Source organism: Lutjanus erythropterus, chromosome 1 (assembly GCF_056507025.1).
Source record: "Lutjanus erythropterus isolate fLutEry1 chromosome 1, fLutEry1.hap2, whole genome shotgun sequence".
NCBI classification, from domain to species: domain Eukaryota; kingdom Metazoa; phylum Chordata; class Actinopteri; order Lutjaniformes; family Lutjanidae; genus Lutjanus; species Lutjanus erythropterus.
Window position 1 is genome coordinate 31,172,882 of NC_139317.1, and position 20,969 is coordinate 31,193,850.

Consider the following 20,969-nt stretch of genomic DNA (forward strand, 5'->3'; position numbering starts at 1 on the left):
ATATACCAGTAATCTCACTCTTAAATTAATTACTATTTTGATAATTGGTTAATCTGTTTGGTTAATTTTATGAGAAAGAAGTCTAAATTTTCTGATTCTAGCTTTTTAAAAATCTGGATAGTTTCCTCTCTGTCAGTAAATTGAATATCTTTGGGTTGTGGACATAACAAGACGTCTTCAGTTTTGGAAGCATTCAACAACATTTTTCAACATTTTCTGACATTTTCTAAACCAAACAGCCAATCAATTAATCAAGAAAACAAACCACTTAGTCAATAGATCTTTCTGCTTTTGTGTATTTATGTATATAGCATGTGATAAACCATGTAGAAACATTTTAAGACTTTATGAAGTTAATATCCTAAGAAATGTGCTGGAGTTGAATTCAGTAAGCTTCAAGGTTGTGATTTCTTCCCTCATGACTGTGGGCATTGACCTTTGTTAAGAAGTAATGAATCTTTTTTGAATTAGGTTTTCCTCCTTTTTGTGTTCCTGGTTATAACTTCTCTTTTCCATCTCTTTGTCCGTTAGCTTCCTGGTATATCCATGATCTGTATCAGGTTGCCATACTGTCATACTTAATCCTTGGGGGGGCGGGTTGTCTTTTCCATTTTAGAATCTCGTCCTTCCTGAATGTTTCTTTTCGTTTGTGGACTTGAGGAAGGAGTTTCACAAATGCTGCCCCAACGCTGGCACCGTGCAGAAGCTCGAACTCTCCTCCATGTTGGACTGTATCCTTTGCTAATCTGTGCACTAAAATTGTATTTGCATTCACATCTTATGTTATAAATACTGCTTTTTATTCTATATTCCAGGGAAGACACAAGGAAATGATGAGACGTTTGATGAGCAGAACTGCATTTATAAAGAATAGAGAGTTTTCTTTGCCAATTCATTTTATCTTCACTGATGTAAAAGGAAGCAGGCAAAAAATCCTAGCAGCGAGACACAACAACAATTTGCAAGCCAAAAATTATAGGCAGCTTAAACTGGTCAGTCTCCTTAACTGTGTGTGTGTGCAGATGTTGGTCTTCCTGCTGTGTCAGAGCAGCTGGTGGGGGTGAGGGAGGTGAGGAGCATGGTGCAGCTGACCCTTCGCATCCTGGCTGAGCCCTACAGTAAGTGACTTTGAACCTAACATGATTCATCATTGAACTAGAGACTGAACATCCACCCATAATACTGTTTAGTAGCTGACCGAAACACTTATCTACTTCGGCAGAGAAAGCAGGAAAATGCCAGGCCAATATGAAGTCCAGCAAAGTGACATGCACTGTTAGTGTGTTTTACTTTGGCTACCTGATGGTTTGGGTTTATATAATCAGCACTGTGACTGCAAAAGTCTTTGCACAACTTGTCTTGCATGTTCTTAAATTGATAGAAACTGGAGCAAAACCCAAGTAGAAGGTGTGGTAGTTTGTTGATCACTGAACACCATTTTAATTATATTTTAACTAGTTAATGAGCCAGAAAGGTGTTTTCGAAGCAAGATCTTAAATGTGCTCTGAAAAGCAATAAATCCTTTCATTCAGCATTAGAAGATTTACTGCAGATGGAAGATGACTCCAGATATGTGACAGTGCAAATAAATCAAACTTTGATCTGATATCTTGTGTCTTGACTGTGGCAGTCGCCTCTGGCTTTACCCCCATAATAACAGCCAGGTATGTCTTTGGGTGTGATAGGTAGCAGGAATGCACAAAACACATTCTGCTTATCAGGGTGAACTTGTTCACTACAGAAAAGACTAAAAACAGTGTTTTGGACCCTCATGATCCAACAATCCAACAACATGTTCAATCCTACAATTTTCTTTTTCTTTTTTAGATCACAAGTTCTCCTGTGTTGAAACAGTCAAGTACAAGTTTGATTCTGGCACATGGTATGTATGAACTTCTCAATAGATGCGTGTGTGCGTGCATGTGTGTTTGTGTGTATATATGTGTGTTAAAATCTTTATGTGCGTTCTTTAACAGCAGTGTTGTTAACAGACTGACAAACCCCCTCCATAATATTCAGTCCTCCCTAACCCTCAGCATTGATTACAGCAACAAGGAAACCACAAGTGTGTTATTAAAGCTGTCCAACTTTGCCATCAAGTGCTTACCTGGCTATCTAGTAGCAGAACACCAAATCCTGCTGCTCTCAGACAGTCAAAAGCCTATTGCCTTGACAACCCCCGACATTTAATCACGGGAGTGCGTTACTATGTTAGGCACTTACTGTGAGTGGCCTCTGTGTCCACAGTCTATGGACAATTTGTTCGAATTTAACAAGAGTGACAGTGTTGGTGTTTTCTCTAATGCTGTAATCCTCTGCAGAGAGGCATTTTAATAATCTTTTCTAATTGGTAATTGTCCTAAATAAGGTCAGAATGTAATTGTTGTTGTTTTTTTCCACCCCTCTGCAGCAGTAAGACAGAGCCTGTGGACAGTGAAACAGTGATCAGAGCAAGGGGGCTTCCATGGCAGTCCTCAGACCAGGACATCGCTCGCTTCTTTAAAGGCCTCAGTATTGCCAAGTATGTTGGACTTGATTGACATCTTCCAACAGCCCCATCACTCAGCGATCTTTAAACTGCTGCAGCAGCAAAACATTTCAGAGTTATTTTCAGCACTTTCAGCATGTTAGTCAGGGTACAGATTTGTGGTATTTTTTTGCCAGCTAGTGCTCTCAATTTTGCCATTGTGACAGCAAAAGCAGTTTTGAATTTTTTCAACATTTGTAGGTCATATGAAATGGTCTTTTAAACATCCAGTGGAACTGCCTGACATCGGAGTCAAATGCTAATAGAGTGCTGCGGTAATGAGTCTGAAAACCGAGAAATGAGTCAAAAGTCGCTGGGTTTTTTTGAATGGGTTTTTGATTAGATGCCTGGAATAAGTTCTGTGGTTAACACAAGCTTATGAGACTTTCACATTTTGTCCTCCATCATAAAATATGTAAACAAGTCCCCCAGTTGTGTTTTAAGATGCTTCCATGCATCTTAAAAAGTCTAATGCTCACAAGTGGCTGAATGAGACTACAGAGGTCGTCAGGTAAAGTAAACATCAGTAGTCACTTGGTGATGACATCAAGTCATGTAACTGTCATTTTGTCTATCTAGCCTATCATTAGCTATATACCTCTGGCGATTGCAATTATGCTTCAGGAATCATGACAGTGTGTTCATTTGGGAAGATAAAAATGCTGAACAAAAAAGTATAATAAACTTTTACTACAGAGCTTATTTTCTGTACTAATCCAAAATCCATGGAAAACTCCAACTGGCTTTTTGTGGAGGAAAGGCAATGCTAACTTCCAGGATGGCTTACAAAAGTTCATCATCCCTGCAGCACTCGGTGCCATGGGTTTAAAGGCACCAAATGTTTTTGTACAGGAGGTTAGAATTAGTGGTTCTAACATCCATGACAAGATCCTGGGCATCCCTGTTAAACCCCGTTCTGATAACCCCACTGTCAAGTAGCTGTCGCTGAAGTTTGTTCCTTGCTGTGGCTCATGCTTGTATTTGTGCACCTGTGTTTCAGGGGTGGCGTTGCCCTGTGTCTTAATGCTCAGGGCAGGAGGAACGGTGAGGCCTTAGTTCGTTTCATCAACTCAGAACACAGAGACCTGGCTCTGGAGCGCCACAAGCACCACATGGGCAGCCGCTACATCGAGGTTAGACTCAGCATTTACGCGTTGTTCAATCATGCTGTAATTTTGCTGTGTGTTTTTAATAATGTGCTTAGCTGAATACTAGACCCTCTTTTTATGTCCTCAGGCTTGCTAAGTAAAACGTGAGGAATGGAGATCTATGACTTGTCACTGTCAGTTTGAAGGCAGAGTTTCTTAATTTGTTCTTTATGACTAAATCCAGTTTTCCTTTGTCTTTTCAGGTCTACAAAGCCACAGGAGAGGAATTCCTTAAGATCGCTGGAGGTCAGATTTCAGTCTTTGTATCTCTCTTCTCTTCTCTCCATGTTTGTATGACGACTCATGGTGAAAGGGTTTCTGTTAGTGTGAGATTTCTGTTTCATGGCTTTCCCGCATCTTTGAGGAAAAACAAGACCCTTCCACATCTGTAAAAGAACAGCTCTTTACTGACCGTAAAAGAAGGGATCTCATTTGCACTCTGGCTCTCTCTCCTGTTACCTGTGACTTTGCCTCATCCCAGTGACTCTCCAGTAGCTTATCTTGGACTAATGAAAGACGCTTTGTGAGATGCTTTCCTCGCTGCCCCCCCCCCCCCCCCCCCCCTTCACCTCCTCACCCCCAGCACAACCCCTCAGAGGCCAGTTGGAGAGAAATTTCACTCTCAGCTAACAGCAGCTCACCTGTTCAGTTCAGCCTCGCTGTACTCCCCTGAGGGAGCGATGGCTGACGGTCAGTGAAAAGACTGGCTCAGTGCTGGTACAAAGGGGGTGTGAAGAGACAAAGACAGGGCCTCGGCCCTCTGGAACAGAGAGCAGCAGCCAGCAGAAACACAGGACAGAGATAGCAGTGAAAGAACACAGTCAGTCAGAGCAGATAACTTACAGTGACTGCCAGTGTGACGGTGGACTTTACTCAGATGAGTTAAGATCAGTACAGATTGACAGCACACTGGACTTTAGGCAAATAGTTCAAGCAGACAAGACTCAGCTTGATTTATCAATACAAATGAAAGCGGTTCACAGTAAACTTGTGAATGAATGTATAATCCGAAACAGTCAGTGTGTCATTGCAACATCAGTGCTGTTTTGGAAGATGAATTGTGATATTGTAGCTGTTTAATGTGAGCATTTGCTTGATTTTTTTACTATACAGATAACAAATATGGATCTGTGAGTCCCCCAGCTAGTAGTATAAAGAACAGGGCTAGAAGTGATAAATAAACTAGTAATAATACATTTTATTACTCACTGCTTCTCTGAGCACTCAGACACTTTACATGAGTTACTTATAGGGGTGGGTGATATGTTACAATTTTCCAATTGTTTGTCAGCCCATCAACCAGTGACTGCAGGTATATTCACGTGACTTCTGTGTTCGACCCCTACCCCACCCCTGCACACCTTCTCTTTTCTCAGCTGGGGAGATATGTGCGAGCAATTGGTTTGCCACATTATTTATGCTATGTACATTCACTACAACCATTAAATAAACAAACTCACCAACAGTAAATAAAGGAAAATATTCTTAACTGGACACCTTCTGAATGCATGTTTTTCTCTTTTACTGAACTAAAATGTGCTTAAATAATTGGCTTGTTAACTCATCGTAAAATATGCTTCATTCAGACTTGACAGACAGGAACAAATTAAAACTCACCAAATCCATTTTGGTTAGTCTTTCCACTGTTTATAGCAATAATCAACTGTGGTCTGGTTGAAATATGCCCTTAATTCCCTGTGTTAGATGTGAAAATATTCTGTGTCTACAGGCTGTTTTTCTGTCACCTGTCCTCTGGTCCAGTAAGTGTTTACTGTGCGGCTGAAGGAGAATGAAAGACTGAGCAGCTGCTCACTCTGCAGACCATCAAATTAGCAAAATGAAAGGACAACTAGACAAAAACCTGCCAATGGCTGATATATTCACCCAACCCTTTACTAAATTACTGGATGAAAGTCTTATCATATGTCATCAAAATTGTGTGTATGTGGACATGTGGTTTAAGTTCTTTGATCTGCTGTATCCTTTCCATATAGTTAGAAAGTGATCAAAGAAAACCATATAGCTGAAGCACAACTGAACTGAACATGGCACTGTATGTATAAATTTCTTTGAGCTAAGGTCAGTTAGTTAATGGCACTACACCAGATGGGGTTACTTGCAAATTGAAAGGTAGACTGTCAGATAAGACAAGACAATTTGTGTTTATAGCCCCTGTTTGCATGGTCATAAAGTTGACATAGCCTCCTAGGTTTCTCAAGTCTCACCCCAGACTCATGTTTCTCTTTTCTTTAGTACAGTTCAAGAATTATATATAAAAGGAAATAAACCAGAAGCCAGTGCAGGTGATTGTGTAATGGGGAGCAGTGAATAAATCTGGCATGGTTCAGCTGGCTGTCCCTGTGCATGCATTAATGGCCAACGATAGTGTTTTACTTTTTGGTCACAAACCAGCCAGCTTGCCTATACAGACACCCCACTTATGTTTCTGCTCCTGTGCTGTCATAACATTCATAACATTACACCACAACAACAAATTTGATCCAGAACAGTATAGTTTTGCTACACACTCAGTATTTGCCAGGATCTGCTCCAGGATAGTCTGAACTACAGAGTGCTCTGAAGCACTGGCCCTGACACTGCCACAGGTTTCTGGCAGCGGGTGGAAGGGTTAGGACATATATATAATGATAGCTAAACTGTGGGACGATACAAGTGTGTCAACTAAAATTCTTGCATACTTAAATATCTTAAGTGTATTAGGCCAGTCTGGGCAACATTGCAAATCGCTTTCAGGAATACGCTTGAGTTTGTACCCTGCTAAACGTGCTTCATTTTCATGTATACAATCACTCATCTTAACCAAATTTAAATCAACAAAACCAAACGTCATTTTCGTTGTCCCTTGGTATCTCACACCAGCACACAGCGAAGATACACTGACTGACATGGGTACTGAAATAAAGAGGGAGCATTTTTTCTTTTTGTTGTTTCTGCTTTGAGAGTCTAGAGATTTTTGGTTTAGGTACCTTGAAATGTACATGAATTTTAGTCATAAAAAGCTGTAGAAACCCTATGATTTGTCAAATATTTAATTTGCTTGATTATCAAACAGACATTCCTGACTGCTTATTTTTAGCCATGCTAGCTGTGTAGCTCTCGGTTGGCAGTGTCAGTTGATTTGTCACTTTGTTTCAAACTGAAATATCTCAACATTTTGATTGTCATTCATCTTTCTATGAAATGTTTCTCCACTGATTTTTCTGAAAGCCTAGACAATCTGAAAAAAGCAGATTAGCCAATAACATAAAAAATATAAACCCCGTTTGAGAATAAATTGTGCGTCGCTGGTATGGTCTTATGATGAGGTGTTTAATCATCGCTGTCCTCCTGACACCAGGCACGTCTAACGAGGTGGCCCAGTTCCTGTCCAAAGAGAACCAGGTGATTATCCGTATGCGGGGGTTGCCGTTCACTGCCACGCCCCAGGAAGTGCTGTCCTTCCTTGGTCCAGAGAGCCCAGTTACAGATGGTGCTGAGGGTCTGCTCTTTGTCAAGTACCCTGATGGACGGCCCACTGGCGACGCCTTTGTGCTTTTCTCGTGTGAAGAGTACGCCCAGAATGCCTTGAAAAAGCATAAGCAGATCCTGGGGAAGCGGTATATCGAGCTGTTTCGGAGTACTGCAGCTGAGGTCCAACAGGTAAATTCTGTCAAATCTTCATCAGAACATCTTAGTGCATCATGGAGTCCATTCTGGGCTGAATCTGATTGGTCGTGGGTTCATATACCAACAACACAATGACCTCAAGCAAACTTCAAAGCTGTGCAGAGACTATTTGACCAAGAAAAAGGAATCTGGAGTACTGGAACTGATGGACTGGCCAAGTCAAAGTCAGGATTTGAATCCTATTGAACAAATTTGGGGTTTAGTAGGTTCAAAGATGGATCGCACAAAAGTTTCATCTAAAGCAAGTCTGTGGGAACAGCTAGAAACTATTTGGAACTCAATAACAAAAGAGACTGTCAAGAAGTACATAAAAACAATGCCAGCAAGAAGACAAGCAGTTATCAAGGCCAAAGGAGGCCATACAAAATATTAAGTTTTTTGGTTATTATGTGTGGAAAAGGACTATTTAGTTGTTTCAGTTTGTTATTTGCCAAATAAATAACAATAACATTTTTAGTTTTAAACAAGTTTTTGAAGGATTTCTAAAGTATTTGTTTTCTCGTTTTCATGACAGGCAGTCTAATAAATTTCTGTGTATATATATGTGTGTGTGTGTGTGTGTGTTTTTATGTAACTACAGAAACGTCAAACTAACATTTAGATTAGCGATATGAAGAGGGGAACTTCTGTGGTTTTCTATTTTGTGGTTTTCTATTTTAGACACAAGCGTGCCAATGTGTTTCTTGGTAGTAAGTGGATTACTGTTTGATATATGACAAACTAATCACATAAAATATGTAGACAAATCATGCACTTTATTTTCTTCCAATTGAGAGAGCCATTTTGGCATCAAGGAATAATCCAAAAAGATTGCCTTTTTTGTGTGTAATACCAGTCAATATGAGCTGTGGCCAACAACAGCTGCTTCCCCTGACAGAAAATTTTCCAAAGAACTGATGTCATGACAACTGGACAAGTGAGCAAACATCGTATCGAAAGTATATGACAAAACAGACAAAACTTCCAATAAATCAGATGATTGTGGAGTTTGCACAACTGAAAATAACAGTTATTGCACAATTTATATGCATATTGTTTTCAACCTGGGAAACTGAGCTGTTTCACGGCTGTGAAATGTAACATGGGCCATACTTGATTTAACCTTTGTTACTTTTAAGTTTTTCTGTATTAAATATTGTGTGTTCATGTCTCAAGCTCTGTTGAGAATGTGTGTATGTGACTTAAGATTTGCTGCAAAATAGCAGTAATGTCGTTTTGATTCATCATTGCCCTCTTCTGTGTTTGCCAGGTCCTGAACCGCTATATGTCCACACCTCTGATCTCCACACTGCCCTCCTCACCCATTGTGCCCGTTCCTGTCCTCGCCACACCTCCCTTCCTTCCAGCAGCCAGCAGTACTCGTGACTGCGTCCGCCTCCGTGGCCTGCCCTACACTGCCGGCATTGAAGACATCCTAGAGTTTATGGGAGAGCACACTGTTGACATCAAACCTCATGGAGTTCACATGGTCCTCAACCAACAGGTCAGACCACTGACATATACAATATGAAGACTGACAACATGACCTCTCCCCAAAAGTGAAGCCAAAACATCTCAACTGCCCTCTGGTGGCTGGTTGCAGTATAGGTCTCATCAGTTTGGTTTTAATTTCTTATCTGATGCTATAAAAAGGGGGCTATGTGTTATGATTGACAGTTGAGCCCTGCTCACAATTGAGTTGGCTGGGTATGTGGGCAGGACCTTGATACTGCAGCTCTGACCATGATCACTACTACCAATATAGTCACCCACACAAGATGGCAGCACTTGTGTCTGGGATATTTTGGCTAAATTTTTGTACAGCGGGAGGAAGTGAAGACTCGTCATCCACTTCATTTCTTTGTTAGATATCTTTTGGGGGGTCTTTTATGCCTTTAATGTATAAGACAGCTGAAGATATGACAGGGGAGACGGAGAGAGAATTGGGGCATGACATGCAGCAAAGGACTGCAGGCGGGTGTTGAACCCACAGCCGCTGCAGAGGACTCACTTCCTCAGCATGTGTGGCACACTCTACCAACTGAGCTACCAGGCCACCATCCATCTTCATTTACAGTGAGCCTGGTGGGGACTGCTGGGCTCAAGCATATATGTGACTTCAAAGCTCAATGTTTTAAAACTATGTTAAATGTCATCCCTGTTCACCTTCTGTAGAGTATCAGAAATCACTCAAGTAGAAAAAAATGTTTAGACCCTTATTAGACACAATTTTATATTCTGAAAATATCTGAAGTTGGCATAGCCTCCTAGGTATCTTGAGTGAGGGGAGTGAGGTATCTTGAGTGAGGGGAGAGATGGGCCGGAGAGTTGGAGCAGCAGGAGTGGTATTCTGTTCACTTTACCGCACTGCCAGAAGGCAAAGCTCTTGATCTACTGGTCAATCTTTGTGGATACAAGCGGCTGAAATGGGTTTTCTCAGGAGGGTGGCTGGCATCTCCCTTAGGGATGTGTGAGAAGTCCAATCTGTGAGGAACCCGGAATAGAGCCACTGCTCCTTTGCATAGGAAGGAGCCAGTTGAGGTGTTTGGGGCATCTTGTAAGGATGCCACCTGGTCACCTGCCTAGGGAGTTGTTCCAGGCACGTCCAGCTGGGAGGAGGCCACGGGACAGACCGAGGACTAGGTGGAGGGATTATATCTCTGCCCTGGCCTGGGAATGCCTTAGGATCCCCCAGTCAGAGCTGGCTAATGTAGCCGGGGAAAGAGACGCCTGGGGTCCCCTGCTGGAACTGTTACCCCCACAAATCGATTTTGGATAAGTGGTTGAAGATGGATGGATGGATGGATGGATGGATGGATGGATGGATGGATGGATGGATGGATGGATGGATGGATGGATGGATATCTGAAGTAAATCTACATCATGACATTGTCCAAGTACATCAAAAAACTGTAAAGAAAAATGTGTCTGTCAGTGCAGAGCAGCCTACGTTACTGTTTACAAGTATTATTCACTTACAAATTAAGTTTTTTTTATTCTGTCAACAAAATCCCACAGTGATTCTGCTCGGTCTTTCCAATCAACACGTAAATGCACATAAATATAAAATTCAAAGCTGAAAATATCACATGCATTAAATGTTTTGTTTTTTTGGGGTTTTTTGTACTTTGTTTTTAAGGTGACAGTTCACCCCAAAATCAAAAATGCATATTTATCCTCTGGCCTGTAGTGTTATTTATCAGTCTTGATGGTTTTGGTGTGAGTTACCTAGTTTTTGAGATATCAGTCGTAGAAGTGTCTGCCTTCTCTTGAATATAATGGAAATAAAGGGCACTTGACTTGTCATGCTCAAAGCGCCAAAAAAAATCATTTGAAAAACACAACAGCAGTGTGCCTTTCCAGAAATCATGACTTAGTTTGATTTCAAGCAGTAACTTAACCACCCATCCATATGCTTCACCAAATTTTAACGAAACCCATTATGCAAATTTTGCAGTAAAACCACTTCCTTCAAATTTTGTTAGATTTGTGATATTCAGGTGCTCACCATCTCCTGTGTTTCTTCTTCTGTCCTCTCCACAGGGTCGGCCCTCAGGTGATGCTTTCATTCAAATGAAGTCCTCTGACAAGGCGTTTATGGTGGCCCAGAAGTGCCATAAAAAGACCATGAAGGATCGTTATGTGGAGGTGTTCCAGTGCTCCACAGAGGAGATGAGCATAGTGCTGATGGGAGGAACCCTGAACCGCAGCGGCCTCTCCCCTCCACCCTGCAAGCTTCCGTGTAAGTGAACTCCACAAATTAAAACCTGTTTTTTGTTCTGTACATTACAGCTTAGAAATACTGCCTGAATTATTTGTCAGGCATATTTGACACCTGCACTGTGCCACTGATCTCCAGACGATCCAGCTGATTCAAGCAAATTTATTTCTGCAGATTCATAACCCATAAATTAAAATACAAATATCAAAATCGATCACATAAATCAATCAAAATAAAGATTTCAGTGCTCCACAGTCTGCTGGTATTTCTTCAGTGATATGCTGTACAGCTGCATCTCTGCCTTCTTCTGCAGTGATGCCAGTTTCGACCAGACTGTATACAACTCTGCCTGTGTACTTTGCTCTGTTATGCTGCATATCTGTCTCTGGTGTTTGAGATTAGACTGGGAATGGCAGCCACTAGAGAGGACTGTCTGTGTTTGTTTTTCTTTAATGATCATTGATTAACAAATCTTAACAAAAGTTTTTCACCTACAGTCCTCAAGTAGAATTGGAGTTAAGGTTATTTCTTTTCGCATGTACTGTAGTTTCACCCTGAGTAACCTGGAAATATTACAGCCTCCACAAGGTCAGCAGTGTTGTGTAACTACATTAACACTGATGGTGGCCACAGCTGCCCACAGCCTTCAACAGATAGTGGCTGTTTGTATGTAAATACAGCCATACTGTCATTTGTGTGTGTTTTATATTGTAAGTATGAAGCCTGAAGGACACAGTAAGCTTTGGAAATAAAATACCTGGTTTACAGAAGTTGTTTTTGGTGGGGCTTTCCACTTTGATGTGTTTTTGACATGTACTACAAGGGGTTTTCAACTGGTTATGAAATGATCTCAATTTAATACTGATGCATCTATATGACCTACATTATAGAAATATCCATTGCCTTCGTTAATGGTCTCATTTGCTGTTGTTATTAATTCTTGCCAACCATCTAAAACCCAAAAAAGTTAAGTTTGCAGTAATACAAAACAAGAGACAAACGTTGGATTAAGTGTACAATAAAACAAGACAATAACAACAGCAATAAAACAGACAAAAGAGTCAGACAAACCAGAAAAGACCCCTGAGAAAGGCTTAAAGTCCACTTGAATGTTCAAAGGACAGCTCAAGCCTGTCATATAGCAGCAGACTGTCTCAGATAGGAAGGCACAGGTCCACTGGGGCAAAGAAAAAAGAAAAAAAAAGAAAAGAAGACAACAACAGGTGCATAATACAGAAGATGCATACAAATTATTCACTCTCAAGTATGAAAAAAGAAATTAAATTGAAAAATCTGAATCAGGTCAGAGTGTCAGCTCATACAAAAAGCATAAATTCTCCACAATCAATAAAAGGAAACCAGGTTCTATTATATGTTTTAAATGATCCATTCAGGGTGGATCTCAGCTTGTCCATTTTAAGACACGTCCTTAATCTTAAACATTCTACTGTATAAAAGATGAGGGACTGGCAGCTTTCCATCTAATTAGGACTAATTGTCATGCAAACAGTGATATAAATGCTATAGCATTTTACTAAAATGAAGTGATGTTGTGATCTGTTTAGGGTACACCAAATATCACCATATATTTTATTAGGATTTATTGTTTTATTGCAGGTATATAATACACTTCAAATATTGAGGTCCTGAAACTGTTTCATGAGTTATGCAACGAGAGAGTGTTTCGCATTTTCTGTAGAAAAGTGATTGAAACGATTAGCAATTTTCTCAATTGTTATTGCAAGCTGCAACTTCCTTCTTTAGCAAGACTTGGTTTATTTCTCAAGGTGCAATAATCTCTTTCTTAATATGTCTACAGCACTCATAATGACTCTGGGTTCTGTCAAAGTTAAGAGTTTATTGTAACACAGTGAATTCCCAGACAGCATGTTGTACATTACACTTTACTGCTGGCAGGACTGTGCATGCAATGAACACAACATGTAAATGACCACACTTGACTCTGTATTGTATATTTTTGTTTTTCTGCAGGTCTGTCTCCCCCAACAGCCTACGCTGCCTTCCCCACCCCGCCTGCCATCCTCTCTGAGGCTGCTCTCTACCAGCCCCCCCTGCTGGCTGCTCCTAGACCTCCCCAGACCACCGCACATAGCACTGCTCACACACTGGCCTACTACCCCCCTCACCCACACCTGTACATGAATATGAACATGAACTACACAGCTTACTACCCCAGGTTAGTGCATCATCAGCTAAGTATTGTCTCCCTTTTTATTTGTCCCTTCAGTGTTGGTCTAAATTCTTGTCCATCTTTTTCTTTCCAATTTCTCTCCTGTCTCTCCTGACACACTCGCTCTGCAGCCCCCCAGTCTCTCCTTCCACAGTTAGCTACTTTGCAGCTCCACCAGGAGCAGTGGCAGCAGCGGTCGCAGCTCAGCCGCACCCTGCTGCAGCCACCGCCTCACCTGTGCTGCCTCAGCCTGGCGCCTTGGTCAGGATGCAGGGCCTGCCCTACAACACTGGAGTCAAGGACATTCTCAGCTTCTTCCAGGGATACCAGGTCAGTATATGACACAGATAAAAATGTGGAATGGTATTTACAGGCCACCCAAAGATGTTTAGTGTGTACAGCTGCAGCCATGTATTGCAAAAGCTTGCTAGAAAATATTTATTTATTTGTTTTATGGCTACGCAGGTTGTTTCTGAAGTAATACATAACTGTATGGCTGATTTTAGCTTTTCTTGTAAAATGCTCATAAATTTGGATGAAAGCTGCACCTTCTTGCACTGCAGGATAACAATAGACAATGTGTGTTCGGCTCAGTGTATTTTGTTGATTGTTGAACTCTTTCCACAGTCTGCAGCCCCATGTGATACCACTGAGCTCTAAAACCTGCAGCCAGAAAGATTTATCAATAGTGCTTTTTATTGCAAAATCACACCCCAGTAGTATTTCACTAAGGGACATGTATATACTTGTGAACCCCCCCCTCCCCCTCTTTTCTGTGCTTCCCATATTTTTTCGCTGCCAGTCCAAATTAGGTGGAGTCCTCTGAAGCAGGTATGAACCGTGACAGGTGTGGCTCCAGACGGTTTTGCAAGTCACGGAGGGAGGAGGGAGAGGGGTGGGGTAGGGTTTGAGGAGGTGGAGGGGTTGTGCTGTTGTTGTGGCACAGAGCTTGGGTCTGCTTTTGGTCTTTATGGCTTATGTCAGTTAGCGCTGGTACAACCCCTGTACTTTAAGGGGATAGTTAAAATTATTTAATGTGTGGTTGTATGATAGTACTTGTCGATAGTCAGCATGTTAGCTACAGTAGATGGCAATCAGCACGCCTCCAGTCTGGAGAGGCAGAAAAGGGCACCAGCACAGAAGCTCAGCAATGAACTGCGTCACAACAACATAAAGTATTTTAGCCACTGAAAAAAGTCCACCAAAACAAAAATCAGTATCACTTAAAGTATTTGCTATATTTAGAATATATTCACTGCTTTACTTTGCCATCAAACAACCTTTTCTGACCTGAAACCGCTTTTATATAAGCCACATATCGCTCTCTCCAAACCAACCAAACTCCATGAGTGACTAGTCAGTCAGTAATTTTACTTGATCTGTTAGTTTGTTTGTGTTATTGTGCAACTTGTGTGAATCCAAACTATCCTCTTACACCACAAGGTCACACAATAACACAAATAAACTAACAGATCGGGGTTGTGGTAGAGCAGCAATCCCACTTTCTGCAAGGTAAAATGACTGATTTCACCCACTGAGTTTGGTTGGTTTGTAAATAGTAATATTTGGCTTATATTACTGCAGTTTCACATCAGAAAAAGGCTGTCTGATGTCAAAGTAAAGCAGGGAAAATATTCTAAATATAGTGTGCACTTAACTGATAGTGTTGTGGTTTTTTAGGTGGACTTTTTTAAGTGGCTAAAATATCCTTTGTTGCTGATCCTCTCCACAGCAGTACATTGCTTAGCTTCAGAGCTAGCACTCCTCTCACTTCTCCTAACTGGAGGCATGTTGAGAACCATTTACTGTAGCTAATACACTGACTATTGATAAGTACATCACACAACCCTACATTAAATATCAGAACTATCCCTTTAAAGTGTGTGTGTGTGTGGGTGGGTGGGTGGGTGGGTGGCAGAGAGAGTGCACCCTACTGTAGGAGGTAGTCTGCATCATATTGACAAGAAATAAAAACTTCTTTTGGGTTGCACAATGGAGAACATTACATGCTGAAGGACAATTGCAAGTCCACGTGTGTGTGTGTGTGTGTGTGTGTGTGTGTGTGTGTGTGTGTGTGTGTGTGTGTGTGTGTGTGTGTGGTGTGTGTCACATGTGTGTGTAAAGCTGTCTCCAGTCCTGACTGTTGGCTGAACTACTGTAATTGTATCCTTGACGGAGGGAGTGTTTTTTTGTTTTTTTTCTGGCTGCAGCAGTGTCTCTCACACTAGCTCAGGGTGAGAAAACAGTTCTTACACCATTAGCCTACTGGTGTCCTGTACCACACGGTCTCATGCTGCTCAGTCACACAGTTGTTCAAAAGACGCCAACACTTATGTGCATGTGCGTGTGTGTGTTTATGTCTTGCTTCTTGAGTATTTTTAAGAGTATATACCTCTCTGTCTTGTGTGTACCTAAAACTGTGTGTTGTCATTATGTATGAAACAATGTGGAGGCCTTCCACCCTGACTGTGCGTTCATTATGTTCACGCTGTCTGTAGTACGCCCCTGATGAGTACAGCGGCATGGTTCAGATGAGCGAACAGGCCAGGAGTCTGATTCAGCCCAAAGAATGGCTCTGTCTTTAGGGACTCACCCCAAGGTAAGAAGAGCCTTCAGACCAGAGAACCAGAGTGGACAGAGAGGGCATTTCTTAGATTTAAATAACAACTACACTCTTAAGTTGAGACTAATGTGCAACATGCAGGAACGGACGAGCATGACTCTGCCCAGTGAGCACTGAGTTGGTGATTTTCTGGTCAAGACATCAGCATTAAAATTGGGATAAGTGTAGTTGAAAATGAAGTGAACTGTAGGCTACAAAAACCTTTAAATGTTAAACTAATATATTTCGATATGAAGCAGGAACCTGCTGCATGTTTGGATATAAATGACTGCATGTCTTTAAAGCTGTCAATCACCAAATCAATGCTTATTGTAAGTTTGACCAGTGCTCCCAAAGATCAGACCTTTGTCACAGAATTTTTTTTGTGCATTAGTTCGGAAGCATTGTAGCTATAAATAAAATGTCACATATTATTTTGTATATTATTATTATTATGATAGTTTGTGGGACACAAAAATCCCAGACTATAGTGGAGAAATGTCACTCTGACCATGAGAACAAATCATCTCAGTGTTATGTTTTTTTTTGTTTTTTTTTAAGATATTGTACTTAAACAGCCAAATAATGATTCAACAGGACTGATATAAATGCCCAATCTAGCCCTCAGGGTTCTGCGCTCTTGATCCAGCATGTCAGCCTGCTGTTTCCCAAACAAATCTGCCTCGTGACTAAAGTCTCTGCTGTGGGCCTGTTGGGAGTGCTGAGTCCTGACACACACATTATACAACACATTATACAGAAAATAGGACATTTCAAAGACATTGAGCTGTTGTTTTCTTTATTGTTGAGTCAGGCCAAAGCTGCTGTCACGTAGTCATAAATGACTGTAGATAGAGTTATGGCTGATTCAGTGCCTGACTTGTGCCTTCCATTTATTGATAAATGTGGATTATTGGTTCAGTTTTACAACTTGGACTTGTGGGAGCACTGCCTCCTGCACATAATTTGCATGCTACATGATTTGCAGAAAATGACACCCGCTCTATGTAGGAAGTTGGTACTAAAAGTAGAGCCCAAACAATACTGAATTTTGAGGCTGATCACAGTAACAGCCAATATTGAACTGATCCCTCGAGTGTGGTTATCAAACATTTGTGACAAAAATAACTGAGTCAGATATGTTACAGTTCAGCAATCAACTTTATTGTCCAAAATGATAAACCACAAACTTTCACTAGTACTTTTAATGATTATGAATAACTTAAAAAAAAACCTTAGAGCAAAATATAAATATGTATTAAAGGATCAGTAAGTAAGACTCTAGTGTTCAAAAATGACTGCAAGTTGGAGCCACTGAGGGTATATTAAATAGGTTGATGTGCTATTTAGTAAACAGTCTTCAGTTGAAGAAAGTAGTCCCCCTCTAAATGTGAAACACTGGAATGGAAATTTCAAAGAACATCCTGGCTGCAGCATTGTTGTAGGAGAAGCTGATATATTCCTTAATCTCTAATGAAACATCGGTCATTTTATGATTTAGTACAGTAAATGTAATGCATATTTCTCTTTTAAACTTGAATTAAGAAAAATGATCAAATAGAAATGAAATGCTGCTTATGAAACAAAAAACTAAAACAGAAATAAAAAACAATTTGCTTTATGTTCTGACAAAAAAAATCCTATGGGACAACATAAACACTGATATAAATATAGACTGATATAGCTGCAGCTGATTGATTTATCTGTCTGGCTCTGACTGAACGTACCAAGCTTCTGGTGTTGCTTCAAGTAAAAATTAAATATATGAAGGAACCAGTTATTGGTATTGTATTGATTTAGGATTACTGGTAACGTCCAAACTCCAGTATGGGTTAGTCTTGTCTCAGCACTCCTTCACTAAACCACCAGAAAATGGTCTCTGAATCAGGCCGTGCTCTCACTACCTCAGCCGTTTCCAGTGAACGCTCTCCTGAATGCTTTATCCCACAAACACTCGTGCTCTGACATGTAATCCTCTGACATCTCGACTGAATGGGTTTTATTGCTGTCATTGCTAGTATGATCATATCTGCATGTCTTTAGAAAACTGATTATTTTTTTGCATCAGACTGGACTTTGATGCAAGGTGTGGAAGCATGCAAACTAACGGATCATTACTGTGTGTGGTTCAGCTCCTCTGGGAACAGCATGTACTCTGCTTTTGCTCTTTAAGCTCTGCCCATTAATCTCTCTCTTTTTTTCTACCTAACTGGATCGGTCTGATGAGACAGATCTTTCCCAGGACATTGTTCGTCCTCAGCTTTGTGGGCTCCCCCTGGTGGTTTCATGGTGCACCTGCATTAAAATAAGTCACACTTATTGTGTGTCTGTCTCTTGTTTTTTCTTCTTCTGCAGCTCCAGCCAGACGCCATTCTCATCTTGTACAACTTCAGCGGCCAGTGCAGCGGCGAGGCCTTGATCACCTTCCCCAGCGAGGAGATCGCCAGGCAGGCCGTAGCAGAGCGCTCCAACCACCCCTTCTATGGCCAGCAGGTCCACCTGGTCTTCTGTAACTGACCACTTGCCTTTCAACCCCCTCAATTTGACCTCCCACTGAAGAGCACCTTTCTCCCAAATACGTCTCTTCAGTTGATCTAAGTGCCACTTAAAACAGCTGCTGAACTTCCCTTTGCCCTTTATTAATGTACAACTGACACTGCTGGCCCCAACACTCCTGAAGCTACTGCTTGAGTCTGAACATCCACTGCTGGAGCAGCTGAAGTCAGCAATGACTTTGTCAATATCACACACAGCATTTCTGTAGCTGGTTGTGGAGACGAGATGGTGTGGAGCCTGGACACAACCCTACCAGTGGCTCTGCGAAGCCAAACGTGCCTGTATATTTAAACGCTCTATATATGTGTCCCTGTTGAAACTGTACAGATGTTCATCCTGAAATGCTTGAGGCTGTACAAACTACTTCTGCATATGATCTTTCTGTATATTTCTGAACTGTCACTCTTAACCACTACAAGATTTTTTTTTCAGAGTTTATGATCCTTTGTGTGCTGCAGGTCTTTGCAAACACAGATGTGTGTATGTGCATGCACTGTGTTTATTGATCTGATGGCCTCCAGCAGTGTCGAGTTGCCATTAAAACAAGAGAGAAAAAAGCCATAGAGATGAATTTAGACTGCTGAAACTCTTATCAGAAATATCAAACTCTATTTGATTCAACTGTCTTGGATTAATGTGAACTCATCTTGAGCTACAGCGAGTTTCTATCTAAACTACAGTAACACCAAAGATGTGACAGCACACCAAGTTTTTTTTTTATATTTTCTGTAAAAAGCATTTTTGTGACATACAGTATGTCATCCCATTTAGACTTTTTCAAGCACTACAGATTTATTTGCTCCAATCAAATAGTTAAGTGACAGAGCATCTTGAATGACAAGTTGATTCTATTTGTATTGATGCCATTTCCTTACAAAAGTAGACATTTTGTTATTAAATGTAAACAGGCAGAGGTGTATCCTGAAGCCTTTTATATAACGATCGACCTCAGCTACTAGATCTCTTATGTTTTGGTTTCCAAACTATTTATAACAATCGGTCTGTAGCATGCTTTAATGACCGGAGTACTGTGTGTAAAAGCTGCATGAGTTGTTTTCCTCTAACAGGCCTGCTGACACGTGTCTTAGTTTTTTCCCTCTTTACTGTGCCTACATTGCCCAGAGTGCAATACTGGCCCAAACAAGGCTAGGTCAACCTCTGGTGGCAGAGGAGATGTTTGTTTCTTTTGTTGCAAGTTTGAAACTTGTATGAATTTAGATCTGTGTATAAGACTGTAAACAATAAAGAAAAATGTTGATAATGATTCACATTTCATTTGGTCTCCCTCCTGAAGAACCAATAAAGTGAATACATGTTGCCTTGAAGTAAATACTTCTTTTCATAAATGGCATAGATTTTGTAGACAGTATGTGATTTAGCTATTGACAAAGTAAAATGGTGAGACTTTATTGCTTAGTGTTTCAAAGTCGTGTCTGATTTTTATTTTGACTTATGTGTGGTTTCCTTTTAGTTCATTTGTGTTTGTGAGAAGTGACAAAAAAAAAAAAAAATGAACAGCACCACTGCCTGCAACAATTTATTTTTAATCATACCACTAGGGGGCACCAAACAATGCAAATTCTATATACAAGGGCTCTGCAGTTCCACATTTTATCAGATTCATAAAAGCCAACTTTGCTGAAATTGATCCAAGTCAGAAGAACTGGCACCTTTTACTGACATAAATTGGCACCAAACCAGCGCCCTCTACACACAGAAATATAAGATGGTGTTAAATAATGTGTACAGTTGCGTTGAATTTCACAGAATAATCTTTCACATGTTCATGTAGTACAGTGGTTCTCAAACTGGGATGTAGAGCCACTGCAGGGGAAAAATATGGTCCGAAAAGTTGAATGAATAGGATTTATGTATGGAAAATAAAAGTTTGCCATCACTTATTTCACGAAAATATAATTTGGATCCGTTTTTATTAGTTTCTTCCCTCCTCATGGTTGATGATTGATTTAAATAAATTATGAGGTGTGGAGCAGGAATGTTTTTTGGCTTCTGAAGTGAAGCTGAAGAAAGAAAGTTTAAGAGCCACTCATCCAGTATATAGAGAAGTTCTGGGAGTCAAGTGAGACAGTGGAAAAAAAAAATCAGGATACTACTTTTACAGTAAAAAGAGAAATTACAACTCACTTGAAAGAAAACACATTATTTTAGTCCTCTTTAGCACAATGGACAGTGGTAATGAGTAAACAAACAGCTGTTTTTTCCATCTGTTTCACAGATTTAAAAAAAAAAGAAATTTAGAAAGATTATCCTAGCAAAATGATTTTGTATCAAAGACAGAGAAAAAAGTGACGAAGCCATAGTTGAGTTTTATGTTTTATTGATATACACTACTTTAGAGCCTACAGTATGATGCAAGGTATTCCCTTTGAATAATTTCAAAAAGCACTGCAGTCTTAAAAATTACAAAAAAATTTAACATACAAAATGTACAAGAAATGACAATACAAGGCTCGGTAAACATCAGCTAAACCTGTATTTCCCTTTTATTTTACAAAACATATATATATATATATATATATATATATGTGTGTGTGTGC

The 20,969-nt window shown here is 40.5% G+C and overlaps 1 protein-coding gene across 1 annotated transcript in view; it reads left to right on the top strand.

Annotated features, from left to right (window-relative positions):
- Positions 1-19,675, top strand: part of esrp2 (epithelial splicing regulatory protein 2) — a 28,913-nt gene extending 9,238 nt beyond the window's left edge. The window contains exons 5-16 of the mRNA XM_084719705.1: positions 617-731; positions 1,023-1,118; positions 1,828-1,882; positions 2,411-2,521; positions 3,528-3,660; positions 3,879-3,921; positions 7,034-7,335; positions 8,612-8,845; positions 10,885-11,083; positions 13,055-13,259; positions 13,385-13,583; positions 18,211-19,675. Coding sequence (XP_084575831.1) covers positions 617-731; positions 1,023-1,118; positions 1,828-1,882; positions 2,411-2,521; positions 3,528-3,660; positions 3,879-3,921; positions 7,034-7,335; positions 8,612-8,845; positions 10,885-11,083; positions 13,055-13,259; positions 13,385-13,583; positions 18,211-18,372 — 1,854 coding nt within the window. The 3' untranslated portion in view covers positions 18,373-19,675. The remainder of the gene's footprint in view (positions 1-616; positions 732-1,022; positions 1,119-1,827; positions 1,883-2,410; positions 2,522-3,527; positions 3,661-3,878; positions 3,922-7,033; positions 7,336-8,611; positions 8,846-10,884; positions 11,084-13,054; positions 13,260-13,384; positions 13,584-18,210) is intronic.
- Positions 19,676-20,969: the final 1,294 nt, after the last annotated feature.